This window comes from Sphaeramia orbicularis, chromosome 11, assembly GCF_902148855.1.
Source record: "Sphaeramia orbicularis chromosome 11, fSphaOr1.1, whole genome shotgun sequence".
Taxonomy (NCBI): domain Eukaryota; kingdom Metazoa; phylum Chordata; class Actinopteri; order Kurtiformes; family Apogonidae; genus Sphaeramia; species Sphaeramia orbicularis.
In genome coordinates, this window is record NC_043967.1 from 47,891,991 (window position 1) to 47,904,162 (window position 12,172).

The window sequence follows — 12,172 nt, forward strand, 5'->3', positions numbered from 1 at the left end:
AGATGTACACATGGTATACATTCCCTTAACTAGAAGAACATCAGCTACAATCTCAACAAATCCAACTGTTGGACAACAAAACACAATCCACACAACAAGCAGTTAAATGAGTAAATATTGAAAACAAGTCAGACCAGAATTTATCAAGAATAGTTTCCTAAAACAAAAGACCAATGTGACAAACTTTGCACCACTAATTGAACACTTAGCAGGTTCAACAAGGCAACACAAGGCAAATTTATTTGTACAGCACCATTCATACACAAGGCAATTCAAAGTACTTTACAAAGGCATAGAAACACAAAAGATTACATAGGACAATAGCAGAATAAAACATTAAACAAATGGAAAGTGCAAAAAAGATGCTCCACTCTGGTGGAAACCACCACCCCTGGGGTTACCTACCTCGTTGTGAGTGAAATTTTCTACTTGCACCACCGGGGACTCAAAGAATCCCAGAAGGTCAACCTGTTGTTAACAGCTTTTCTGTGAACAGCTAGAGATGGGGACTTGGACTTGCAACTTGGACTAGAGTCGCAAACACAGTGACTTGAGATGCGACTCGAGTCTTGACCTCAAAAGACTCGACTCAGACTCAAGGTTCAGAACTCATGAACAATCTTTTTCTGTTGTGCAGTATCAAAACCTCACAGGTCTGCCGGGCTGAATCTCATTTCATTTTTGAAGTGCATGCATCTTTGTCCATGCACCGTGTGCTGCCACACACCTGAATGTAAACAAACTAATGCAGTACTGCGACAACTTCACACTGCGACAGCTTCACACAGACTCATAGCAAATGTCATACAAAATCATACAAAATGTGATATTTGAGATTTAATTGAAACTGTGAAGAGTGACTAGAGCCTGAGGACACTGAGCATTTATTGGACACATTTGACACAAACATTGAATTCTGTTGGTCCAGTCTCTGTGTATGTTAAGCAAATATGTACATTAACAGGAAGGGCCTCTAATAAGGTGAATGTCTGACCTTTGGTGGCATCATTGTGAAAATGTGTTTGATTAAAGTGTTTGTCTGTGTTCTAGAGTGTCCTACACTCAACCAAAAGCTGTGGATGGTGAAAGAAGAGCTCCCCCTGGAGCAGCAGGACAGGAGCCCCAGTCTGGACCAGGTGAACCCAGAGCCTCCCCATACCAAGGAAGAGGAGAACCTGTGGACCAATCAGGAGGGAGAACAGCTTCAAGGGCTAGAGGAGGCTGATATCACTAAGTTCCCATCCACTCCACCTCATGTGAAGAGTGAATATGATGAAGACAAAGCTCAGTCCTCACAGCTTCATCAAAGTCAAACTGAGGAGAACACAGAGGAACCAGAAGACGGAGATTACTATGGAGGATCAGAACCAGACAGCATCCAAAATAATGACTTCCCTATAAGTGTTGTGGCATGTAAAACAACACATCAATCCACTGAGGATGATCAAACATGTATGTCTTTGTCAGTGTCGGAGACACAGATGACAGTCCACACAACAAAGAAGCGTTTCTGCTGTTCAGTTTGTAACAAAGGTTTTGTGCATAAAAGTGATTTTAACAAACATATTTCAATTCATACAGGAGAAAAGCCTTTCTGCTGTTCAATTTGTAAGAGAGGTTTTGCACGTCAATTTGAAGTTAAGCAGCATATGTTAGTTCATACAAGAGAAAAGCCTTTCTGCTGTTCAATTTGTAAGAAAGGTTTTGCGCGTAAATCTGAAGTTAAGCAACATATGCCAGTTCATACAGGAGAAAAGCCTTTCTGCTGTTCAGTTTGTAAGAAAGGTTTTGCGCGTAAGTATGAAGTTAAGCAACATATGTTAGTTCATACAAGAGAGAAGTCTTTCAGCTGTCCAGTTTGTAAGAAGGGTTTTGCACGTAAAAGTAATCTTAAGGAACATATGCCAGTTCACACTGGAGAAAAGCCTTTCTGCTGTTCAGTTTGTAAGAAAGGTTTTGCCCTTAAGAGCAATCTTAAGAAACATATGTTAACTCACACAGGAGAGAAGGCTTCCATCCACTAAGTTTATAATGACTAATTTTTTAAACATAAAATCCAGTTCCAATAAAATATGATGATCTATACAAGGCAGTAAAATTTCCACAAAAATGAATTTAGATCCAAATGAACATGGAGGAGCAGATACTGATGAGCAGACTGAAGACTGATCAGGACATTGATTTATTTGCAAGTGAAGTGAGACATTAAATGATTTCTGATATTGTTTGTATTCTACAAGTTTTTTTTAAATTTTCGGATAAGTGGGTTTCATCTTCAGCCATGGTGTCATTTTATCGACTTTTAATTCAATGTTTTTAAAGTCTCACCTTTATTTATTCATTCATTCATTTACATGAACATTTATATAAACTAAATAATGTTAACCACAAAGTCTCCTATATATGAAGCTCCATTTTAAGATATACATTGCATTATTATTTCTAGACTACTATTCAATGTGTGCTTGGCCTTTGCATTATCACCTAATGATGTCTCTGCATTCTATTAGGATCACCTTCAACACCAAAAACAAGTAAATAAACCTTGATGCAGCCTCGATTTATGTCTAGAGGGTGGTGTTTATCAGAAAAAAGCCCTTTATACTTCTACACACCCAACAATGTATTCAGAAAATCTTCCTCAACCATAGAAGGACTGCTAAATAAATATCACCCAGTGACATAAACACAACATCATGCAGTTCATATTATCAGCTTTTTTTCTTCATCCATAGTCATAGACTTGAATTAAAATAGCTTGTTAAAGTCAGATAGGTCATTTGTTTTAGTGCAAAGTCAGTTTAGGACATTTCATGTTTTCTAAGTCACTCCCTTAAATATATAACTCTGAGGAGTCAGCTTAATGACATTTTAAGGGCAGATACTTGCACTTTACGTGAGTATTTCCATTTTCTGCTGTTTATACTTTAATTCTACTCCACCTCAGAGGTATATACTTTACTTTTCCCCACTTAATTTGTGTCCTTTTCAGAATCCCCTTTATGTTCAGTGTGAACCACGTATCTTCAAAAGTATTTTGGATTTTTTGTCATGAGCAGAAGTGATCTTTTATGGATTGAGGTCAAAATTCTTGTACAAACTCTCCTGTATCAGCTGGAACATACAGTACTTCTTTGTTATTCTCGTAGTCAATGCATCATTCCAGCCAAAAGACAAATAAGAATAAATCTATGATAATTAACAAAAATTAGGGACTATTATACGGCATATTGCATATTTGACTTGTTCTTTAAATATTTTTGAAAGACGTAGTTGAGCGTAAAGTCACGTGGATCGGTAACCCAATCAGCGCGCGGCTGAACTTTTCTCCTTATGCGCATGTGCACAGAACTACTGGAGTGACTTCAGCTGCAAACAGTCGCGTGTGGTTGTGACGGTGTGTGGAAAAAAGTGGTAAAATGTGTGAAGTGCAAAAGCTGAGGGCATCGGTGGAGCAGATACTGACTGCGGCTGCTGAGGAGATATTTGGAGTATTTCAAAGAAGCATCGCCGAGATTGAGGAGAAACTCAGTAATTCCCCAAAGCACAAGAAAAGAAACCAGAGACTACCGGACACTGTGCACCAAACAGGTTTGTTCACCTCAAACTTTTTTGATATAAAAATGTTTTCCTGGATTACAGCCTTTATAAACATTGTTTAAATGTACAGTGACGTTATAGCTAAACTGTGTATGAGCGAGGTTTGTTTAATCTTATTTCCACTCTAGATCCATTGTTTATTGTGGGACAGTGATGTTTCCCATTGTGAAATAGCTCAGTGAAAATCAGCTTTGTCACAGCTGTTGTTGTCCGTGTTTCCCACTGGGTCATGCAGACATTCGGATTCCCCCAGAGCAGCAGGGACGTAGCCCCCATGTGGACCAGGAGGACCCAGAGCCCCCCCACATTAAAGGGAGTAAGGAGGATGAGTGCATCAGTCTGGAGGGAGAGCAAACAATGAAGCTTCTACTACTATCAGGTTGGTATCTTTTGTTCTGTCTGTGTTGCCATGGTAATGCTACTCGATGCTTGCAGCAGTATACACATGGTATACATTCCCTTAACTAGAAATACATCAGCTAAAATCTCAACAAATCCAACTGTTGGACAACAAAACACAATCCACACAACAAGCAGTTAAATGAGCAAATACTGAAAACAAGTCAGACCAGAATTTATCAAGAATAGTTTCCTAAAACAAAAGACCAGTGTGACAAACTTTGCACCACTAATTTAACACTAAGCAGATTCAACAGTACAAGTAATATTTCTTTTCCGCTAAACTCACTGAATGAGAAAAAAGTCACATTATGACGTAATGATTATGAATTTTGTCTTACCTTTGCTGTTTTCTGATCATAACTTGGTTTTGTATGAATGAAGCTTCTACCATCACTAAAAGCTATACCTACTGATCTGTCATGTCGCACAACACTTAGTAAAAGTTTCAAAATGTACATCATCTAAGTCCCACCCGCTTCCCCCTGCCTGACCTCGGAGGCTTATCTCTTATCCAGAGAAGTCCTCTAGCAATGTGCAAAACTACCTCTGGTCACTGTTTGGCCAACACTGTTGGAGTTGCGTTTGAGAACAAGGTTAATGACAACTTCACAATAAACACTGAGGCTGCTGCAAGCGCTGATGTTAACGTTAACATGGATAACACTGTCCATAACGCTACAGCTAAATCTGAAGCGATTGCAAATGCGAGATGCTTGGTTTGTTTACACGAACAGCAAAGTCATCGCTGATGCTAATGATAAAGCTAATCTGCATTGCACAAATAACATAACATTACAGATCTGTAGTAATCGATACCATGTGGATACTGCATTATCACATGTAATGTTTTGTTCTATGATTAGGCAAACTGAAAGTATCTGTCCAGCAGAAACTTCATGACCATCTCATTGCTTTTCAGCTCTGGATGAAGCTGTTTAAGCCTCTGCCATCCCTCAAAGGCAGAGCAGATGTATACGTGTCTTGCCTCTTGCTGCACTGAGAATTCTCTTTTGGGCAGCTTTTTCTTCTACAGTGTTTTTGTGCATCTTATTCTCTGTGTGAGCAGCTGGAGGTGGAAGTGGCGACTTGTTTGGTCATTGAAAGTTCTTCATTGTTCCTTGATATCTTTCAAAGACAGCTCTGCCACAGAGGCGCCAGACTTGCAAGTGGTGACAGTGGTAGGCAACTGATGTGGGACGCGGCAATGGTCAAGACGGACAAGAAGCTTGGCCAATCATTTTATTCGGACTGAATAAAATGATTGCTAAGACTTCTGTCAGAAATATATGAGAATTAAACATTTTTGATCATTTCAAAACCTGGTGGATTTCTGTTACATTTTAGTTTGCCACATGCTTACTAGGAGCATTTTAAGATTACAAAAGAAAAGTGTAAAAATGCCAGGTAGTACAGTATAGCTTTAATCTATTACATTGAAATGATTCCCACTAGAAACAAATGGCCTAGGGTTTAACAGGATGCAAAGTCACCTCTGACTGATACTGATTGACAGCTGTTTTAATAATGACTGTAGACCTGGTGTGTTGTCGATCATCATATAAAGTACAGAAGGAAAGGGTCCCACTCACTGATTTTGAACTAAAATGAGAATATTTAAATAAAACCAAACAAAATTAAAACTGTCAGATCAACTTCAATAATAATGCAAAATGTGGTATCTGAGATTTAATTGAAACTGTGAGGCACTGTGATGAGTGAATAGAGCCTGAGGACGCTGAGCTTTTATTGGACACATTTGAAACAAACATTGAATTCTGTTGGTCCAGTCTCTGTGTATGGGAAGCAAATATGTACATTAACAGGAAAGGCTTCTAACAAGGTGAATATCTGACCTTTGGTGGTATCAGTGAGAAAATATGTTTGATTCAAGTGTTTGTCTGTGTTTTAGAGTGTCCTACACTCACCCAAAAGCTGTGGATGGTGAAAGAAGAGCTCCCCCTGGAGCAGCAGGACAGGAGCCCCAGTCTGGACCAGGTGGACCCAGAACCTCCCCATATCAAGGAAGAGGAGAACCTGTGGACCAATCAGGAGGGAGAACAGCTTCAAGGGCTAGAGGAGGCTGATATCACTAAGTTCCAATCCACTTCACCTCGTGTGAAGAGTGAATATGATGAAGACAAAGCTCAGTCCTCACAGCTTCATCAAAGTCAAACTGAGGAGAACACAGAGGAACCAGAAGACAGAGATGACTATGGAGAATCAGAACCAGACAGCATCCAAAATAATGACTTCCCTATAAGTGATGTGGCATGTGAAACAATACATCGTCAATGCACCAAGGATGATAAAACATTAAAATTTTTGTCAGTGTTGGAGACACAGATGACAGTCCACACAACAAACAAGCCTTTCAGCTGTTCAGTGTGTAAGAAATGTTTTACACATAAAGTTGAAGTTAAGCAACATATGTTAGTTCATACAAGAGAGAAGCCTTTCAGCTGTTCAGTGTGTAAGAAATGTTTTGCGCATAAAAGTAATCTTAAGGAACATATGCCAGTTCATACAGGAGAGAGGCCTTTTTGCTGTTCCGTTTGTAAGAAATGTTTTGCGCATAAAAGTAATCTTAAGGAACACATGTCAGTCCATACAGGAGAGAGGCCTTTTTGCTGTTCTGTTTGTAAGAAATGTTTTGCGCATAGAAGTAATCTTAAGAAACATATGTCAGTTCACACTGGAGAAAGGCCTTTTAGCTGTTTAGTTTGTCAGAAAAGTTTTTCCTATAAACATAATCTTAAGAGACATATGTTAACTCACATAGGAATGAAGGCTTCCATCCACTAACTTTATAATGACTACTTTTTTAAACATAAAAATCCAGTTCACATAAAACATGACGATCTATACAAGGCAGTAAAATTTTCACAAAAATGAATTTAGATCCAGATGAACATGGAGGAGCAGAAACTGATGAGCAGACTGAAGACTGATCAGGACAGTGACGTACTTGCAAGTGATGTAAGACGTTAAAGGAGCGATATTTTGCTTTTTTTGTTTTAATGGAATTATACATTTTAAAACATTTCCCTGTGGTCTGCATAAACTGTGAATGCTATGCTTGTGTCTGAACTCTTCATTAATTCAACTCCACCGGTCCATCTTCAACCCTATTTCTGAGTAATGACACCAAAAAGGCAGTTTTGAGCGCTGGCCATTTAAATGCACATGAGCCACTTCAGGCCCCGCCCCCTCCAGGTTGTTGGCTGTGCTGCTCTGTCTTGTTCAACCAACAACTGAACATTTAGGTAATCGGCTCAAAGTTTGGACGTATTTGCAGTATGGACTACAACCGCTGTTGCTCACAAACAATTATGGCGTATTCGGAGAAATGTTTGTAGGAAGTCTTGACCTTCTATGCGCAAATGTGTGACGTAAATAGTTACAGACGTAACAAAGAGAGCAGGAATTAAAACAGGTTGTAGAAATCCACCCGATTTTTGCCTAAATGAATATAAAGATGGCTTTGCAGCACCTGAAGGGTTCAAATTCAAACTTTTTGAAATATTTGGGTCCCCAAAAACCCAAATAAATGTACCAACAGCCAATAAAAGTAGGTATAGCAAAATATGACTCCTTTAAAGTGATTTATGATATTGTTTTGGATTCTACAAGGTTTTTTTTTTAAGTTTTCTCAAAAAGTGCATTTTCAGATAAGTGGATTTCATCTTCAGCCATGTTGTCATTTTGTCGACTTTTAATTAAATTTTTTTCAAAGCCTCAGTTTTATTTATTCATTCATTAACATGTACATTTTTCCAAAATAAATAATGTTAACTACAAATCTCCTATATGTGAAGTTCTATTTAAGATATACATTGTGTTATTATTTCTACTACTACTGCTCAGTGTGTGCTTGGCCTTTGCGTTATCACCTAATGATGTCTCTGCATTCCATTAGGATCACCTTCAACACCAAAAGTAAGTAAATAAACCTTGATACAATTTAGATGTATGTCAGGCAGAGGGTGCTGTTTATCAGAAAAGCCCTTTATAGTTGTACACACCCAACAATGTATTCAGAACATCTCCCTCCACAACAGAAGAACTGCTAAATAAATATCACCCGGTGACATAAACACAACATCATGCAGTTCATATCATCAGCTTTTTTTCTTCAACCATAGTCATAGACTTTAATTAAAATAGCTTGTTAAAGTCAGATAGGTCATTCAGTTTAGGACATTTCATGCTTTTTAAGTCACTCCATTAAATATCTAGCTCTGAAGATTCAGCTTAATGACATTTTAAGGGTAGATACTTGCACTTTACGTATTTCCATTTTCTGCAGGTTTATACTTTAATTCTATTCCACCTCAGAGGTAAATACTTTAGTTTTCCCCACTTAATTTGTGACCTTTTCAGAATAAAGTATCTCATCCCCTTTATGTTCATTGTGAACCACATATCTTCAGATGTGTTTTGGATTTTTTGTCATGAGCAGAAGTGACCCTTTATGGACCGAGGTCAAAATTCTTCCTGTACAAACTCTCCTGCATCAGCTGGAACATACAGTGCAGTTCTTATTTGTTCTGCTCATAGTCATGCACCGTTCCAGCCAAAAGACAACAAAAAACAAAAAAGAGTAAATCATTAATAATAACTGATACTACTCTGGTGTCTTATTTTCTTTCATCTTAAACTGCATGTGAGCCGCTATATACCTGGCCACATTATATTCCTATAAATCAATCTGTGTTAATCTGTGATGATAGCAATTTGAAAGAAGGTACCAGAGCAACTGTAAAGTGATGATGTTCACACAGGATTGCCATTATAGCAACAGTGACAGCTGACTGTGTTTTTAAAAAGGTAATCAGCGAGACATCTGACTCCATTAGGTACAGCACATACGAACCATATATAAGAAAACAGAGGCTTCAGGCATCCCATGAGGTGACCACATGAGGTAATCAAAACACCATCAGAAGCTGTCTTATCTAAACATAAGGCAGGGAATGATAACCCTAGACACCATCAAAAATAAGACTCAAAGTATGGTAAAAGTCTTGCATTATAAAAGGTGATGTTCTGTTGGTAAAAAACAAAAAACAAAAACTCAGCTGTGTTGCAGGACAGCTTGGGCTTTGTACTCTGTGTTGAAGAATACTGCTCTCTCTGGACTCAACTTACTGGACTCCAGTGCTTATTTGACTCTGCGCTTTTCTCAGAAGAAGATTTGAATTCTTAGAAAGTTTCAGAAGAAAAGACAAGCAGGACCAGACTTAGTCTCCAGCTGGCCCTTGACTGGGTCTTGAAGTCTGGCCTAAAAATACACATCACTATTTTTGCAAAAAAAAAAAAAAAAAAAGACGGGACTATTTTACTGTATACTGCATATTTGACTTGTTCTTTAAATATGGAAAACAAAAAAAGAGAAATTATGTGTAACACTTTGGTTATTATGGCCAAACAATTTATACACAGATGTAGTTTTGTGAAGACCCCCCCCCCACACACACACTGTTCTTAATTTACATGAATAAAATAACAAACTTCAAAAAGACACTTAGACATGTGAAAACCAAACAAGCCTTGATTGTTTATGAAAATTTGAATGTATTGATTCCTGATTAGACCTCTGACTTTATTTTGATATTTTTTTTTTTTTTTTTTATGATGTTCTTCACTAATACTGTTCAAATAAGTTAGATATAGTTACTGTCTGAAAAAAAGTATTTTTCTATGGACGTCGATTGAATGTATAACCAGATTTTGATTAATAAAGTTGATAAAAAAAAAAAAAAAAGAAAAAAAAAACTCGTTCTTTAAATGTTTTTGTATGACATTCGTGAACGTGTAGTCACATGGCTCAGTAAACCAATCAGCGCGCGGTTGAGCTTCTCTTCCAATGCGCATGTGCTTGGAACTACTGGAGTAGGTTTTAGCTTTGAACAGTGTTGTGGTGAGTTGTGTGTGTTTGTGACGGTGTGTGGGGAAAAAGTGATAAAATGTGTGAAATGCAAGAGCTGAGGGTGTCGGTGGAGCAGATACTGACTGCGGCTGCTGAGGAGATATTTGGAGTATTTCAAAGAAGCATCGCAGAGATTGAGGAGAAACTCAGTGATTCCCCAAAGCACAAGAAAAGAAACCAGAGACTACCGGACACTGTGCACCAAACAGGTTTGTTCACCTCAAACTCTTTTGTTTTAAAAAATGTTTTCCTGGGTTAAGGCCGTTTCATAGTAAACGCAGGGGCACGCACACGCGAACGCATTGCGACGCATGAAGAGGCAGTGGTGATAAGAGTTGGTCTGCCGTGCATTGGCCGCCATGATGCGTGCCTGTTTTTTGTTGTTGTTGTTTTTTTTTCCCCTTTATTATTCATGACATGTGCAGAACAAACTGGCACATTTAAACAGAACATGAAATGTAGTATACCACAAGGCACTTAGGGTATCAAAAGGCTAGAGGTACTTCAGAGGTAATCATTAGAGAGAACAAAAGTTCAATAAATACATAATTAAGTAGGTGAAAAACAAAACAAACATATGCATGCTTGCGTTTCTGTTGTCCATTTTTTTATACGCGACGCAGAGACGCGTGCAATACCATGCGTCACCGGTGGGGGCAATATGCAAGCCATGTAGTTTTTAGTGATGGGAATTTCGGCTCTTTTGGCTCGGCTCACTAAAAAGAGCCGGCTCTTCCAGCTCCCAAGTGGCTCTTCCGATTTTTTGGTGCTTAAATTAATTTATTACCAACAATAATGTGAAGTTATGCACAACATGAATTACTAATGTAAAAAAAAACGTGCACTATATCAAATGTTTATTATATAGATACACCTTTATTTATGCACTCTACAGAGTGATACAAAAAGTGCACAAAGAAACGCTTAACTATTTACAAATGACCTTTACTAACTTTCAACTATTTTACACTTTTAGCTTTTCACTACTTTTCCAATTGCACTGATGGATGAACAGTCGTCATGTGCCTGTGCAGGTTGTTTGTGGAGCCAGCACTATATGAGATTTTTGTCTTGCACACTCTACATTCTGCCTTAGTTTGGACTGTTTCATTGAAATGTGTCTAGATTTTGCTGTGTTTCCTGTTGTCATTCATTTTCTCAACTTTTTTTTGCCTTTCCAGTCCGTTTGCGTTGTGGTCCCTGCTCTCTCTCTCTCTTTCTTTCTCGTCTCCCTCCCTCCTGTTTGTGTGCTTGTTTTGTGCTGTGTGTGTAACTCTACCCCTCTCCCCTCTGCTCAGCGCAGACACAGGCAAAAACCACACATATATTGACAAATCAAATGTGGCTTGAAGAGAGAAAAGACAGAAGGAGAGAGAGAGAGAGAGAGAGAGGGAGGAAAAAACAGAGCGGCTCCCAATCAAGAGCCGTCTCCCATCGTTCAAGTCAAAGAGCCGGCTCTCAGAGCCATTTCGTTCGCGACCAACACATCACTAGTAGTTTTAACACGTTATATATGCAAAAGAAGATGATGATGGTGATTCACTGGAGTCTCCAGCAGAGAGTGAGCCACTTGAGCCAGCAGGTTGGAGACAGACTTTCGGAAATATTGGAAATGCCTCTCTCCATCTAGAATCCGCATAGGCCAAACAAGAGATTGGAATTCCCCATCCTGATTCCATCTCTGCTGCAGTTCAAAGGTCGGACATAACACCGTGGCACCCAGGGCAGCTGTAGCACTATCCATGCCAGTTCCTTCATATGCACCCGCTGTCTCTGATCCAAAATCAACATTGTTATGTGTTCTTTGTGCTTTTAAGCTGAAGGGTAATGATGTGAGGTTCATATCTAGGCTTCGAAGCCTGTGTCAAGTAATCCAGGCACTGCTATGGAAAGCCTGTCTTGAGGCTTGTATCAATGACATATGCAGTTAAGTCCAAAGCCTCTCCGGCCGTCCACATCCCCCAGCCAGTTCAAGAGGTGGTTTGTAATTTGGTGCACCACTATGGAGATCCCTTACATTCTGTGGATTCTGACAGATTGTGCTTTGACTATCAACAATATTTGTGTGATTGATATGGAGCCAGCAAGAAAGAGAAGAATATCCCCAGGGAACATTTTGATCTCATTTCTCCCAACAAACATACACTTACATGTTCACTGTCCTCACCCCACTGTAAATAATTGTTTTCATTTTCAGTAATGCCAGTATTTTTCATTCAAATAATTCTGTTTACCAACATA

The 12,172-nt window shown here is 38.8% G+C and overlaps 2 protein-coding genes across 4 annotated transcripts in view; both read left to right on the forward strand.

Annotated features, from left to right (window-relative positions):
• LOC115428012 (zinc finger protein Xfin-like) overlaps window positions 1-12,172 on the forward strand; it is a 38,498-nt gene that overhangs the window by 21,721 nt on the left and 4,605 nt on the right. The window contains exon 6 of the mRNA XM_030146780.1: window positions 1,051-1,548. Coding sequence (XP_030002640.1) covers window positions 1,051-1,548 — 498 coding nt within the window. The remainder of the gene's footprint in view (window positions 1-1,050; window positions 1,549-12,172) is intronic.
• LOC115428013 (oocyte zinc finger protein XlCOF7.1-like) lies at window positions 3,304-7,201 on the forward strand. 3 transcript variants are annotated; one of them, XM_030146781.1, is made up of 3 exons: window positions 3,304-3,591; window positions 3,836-3,979; window positions 5,912-7,201. In XM_030146781.1, the coding sequence occupies exons 1-3, from the start codon at window positions 3,420-3,422 to the stop codon at window positions 6,802-6,804; spliced, it is 1,209 nt and encodes a 402-aa protein (XP_030002641.1). In that variant the 5' UTR covers window positions 3,304-3,419; the 3' UTR covers window positions 6,805-7,201. The 3 variants fall into 3 exon arrangements, with proteins under 3 accessions (XP_030002641.1, XP_030002642.1, XP_030002643.1); XM_030146782.1 differs by having other exon boundaries at window positions 3,854-3,979; XM_030146783.1 differs by lacking the exon at window positions 3,836-3,979 and having other exon boundaries at window positions 3,305-3,591.

Coding starts and splice junctions, on each gene's coding strand:
- LOC115428013 (XM_030146781.1), top strand. CDS start 3,420: ATGTGTGAAGTGCAAAAGCTGAGGGCATCGGTGGAGCAGATACTGACT. Junction 3,592..3,835: donor GGACACTGTGCACCAAACAG/GTTTGTTCACCT, acceptor TGGGTCATGCAG/ACATTCGGATTCCCCCAGAG. Junction 3,980..5,911: donor GAAGCTTCTACTACTATCAG/GTTGGTATCTTT, acceptor TCTGTGTTTTAG/AGTGTCCTACACTCACCCAA.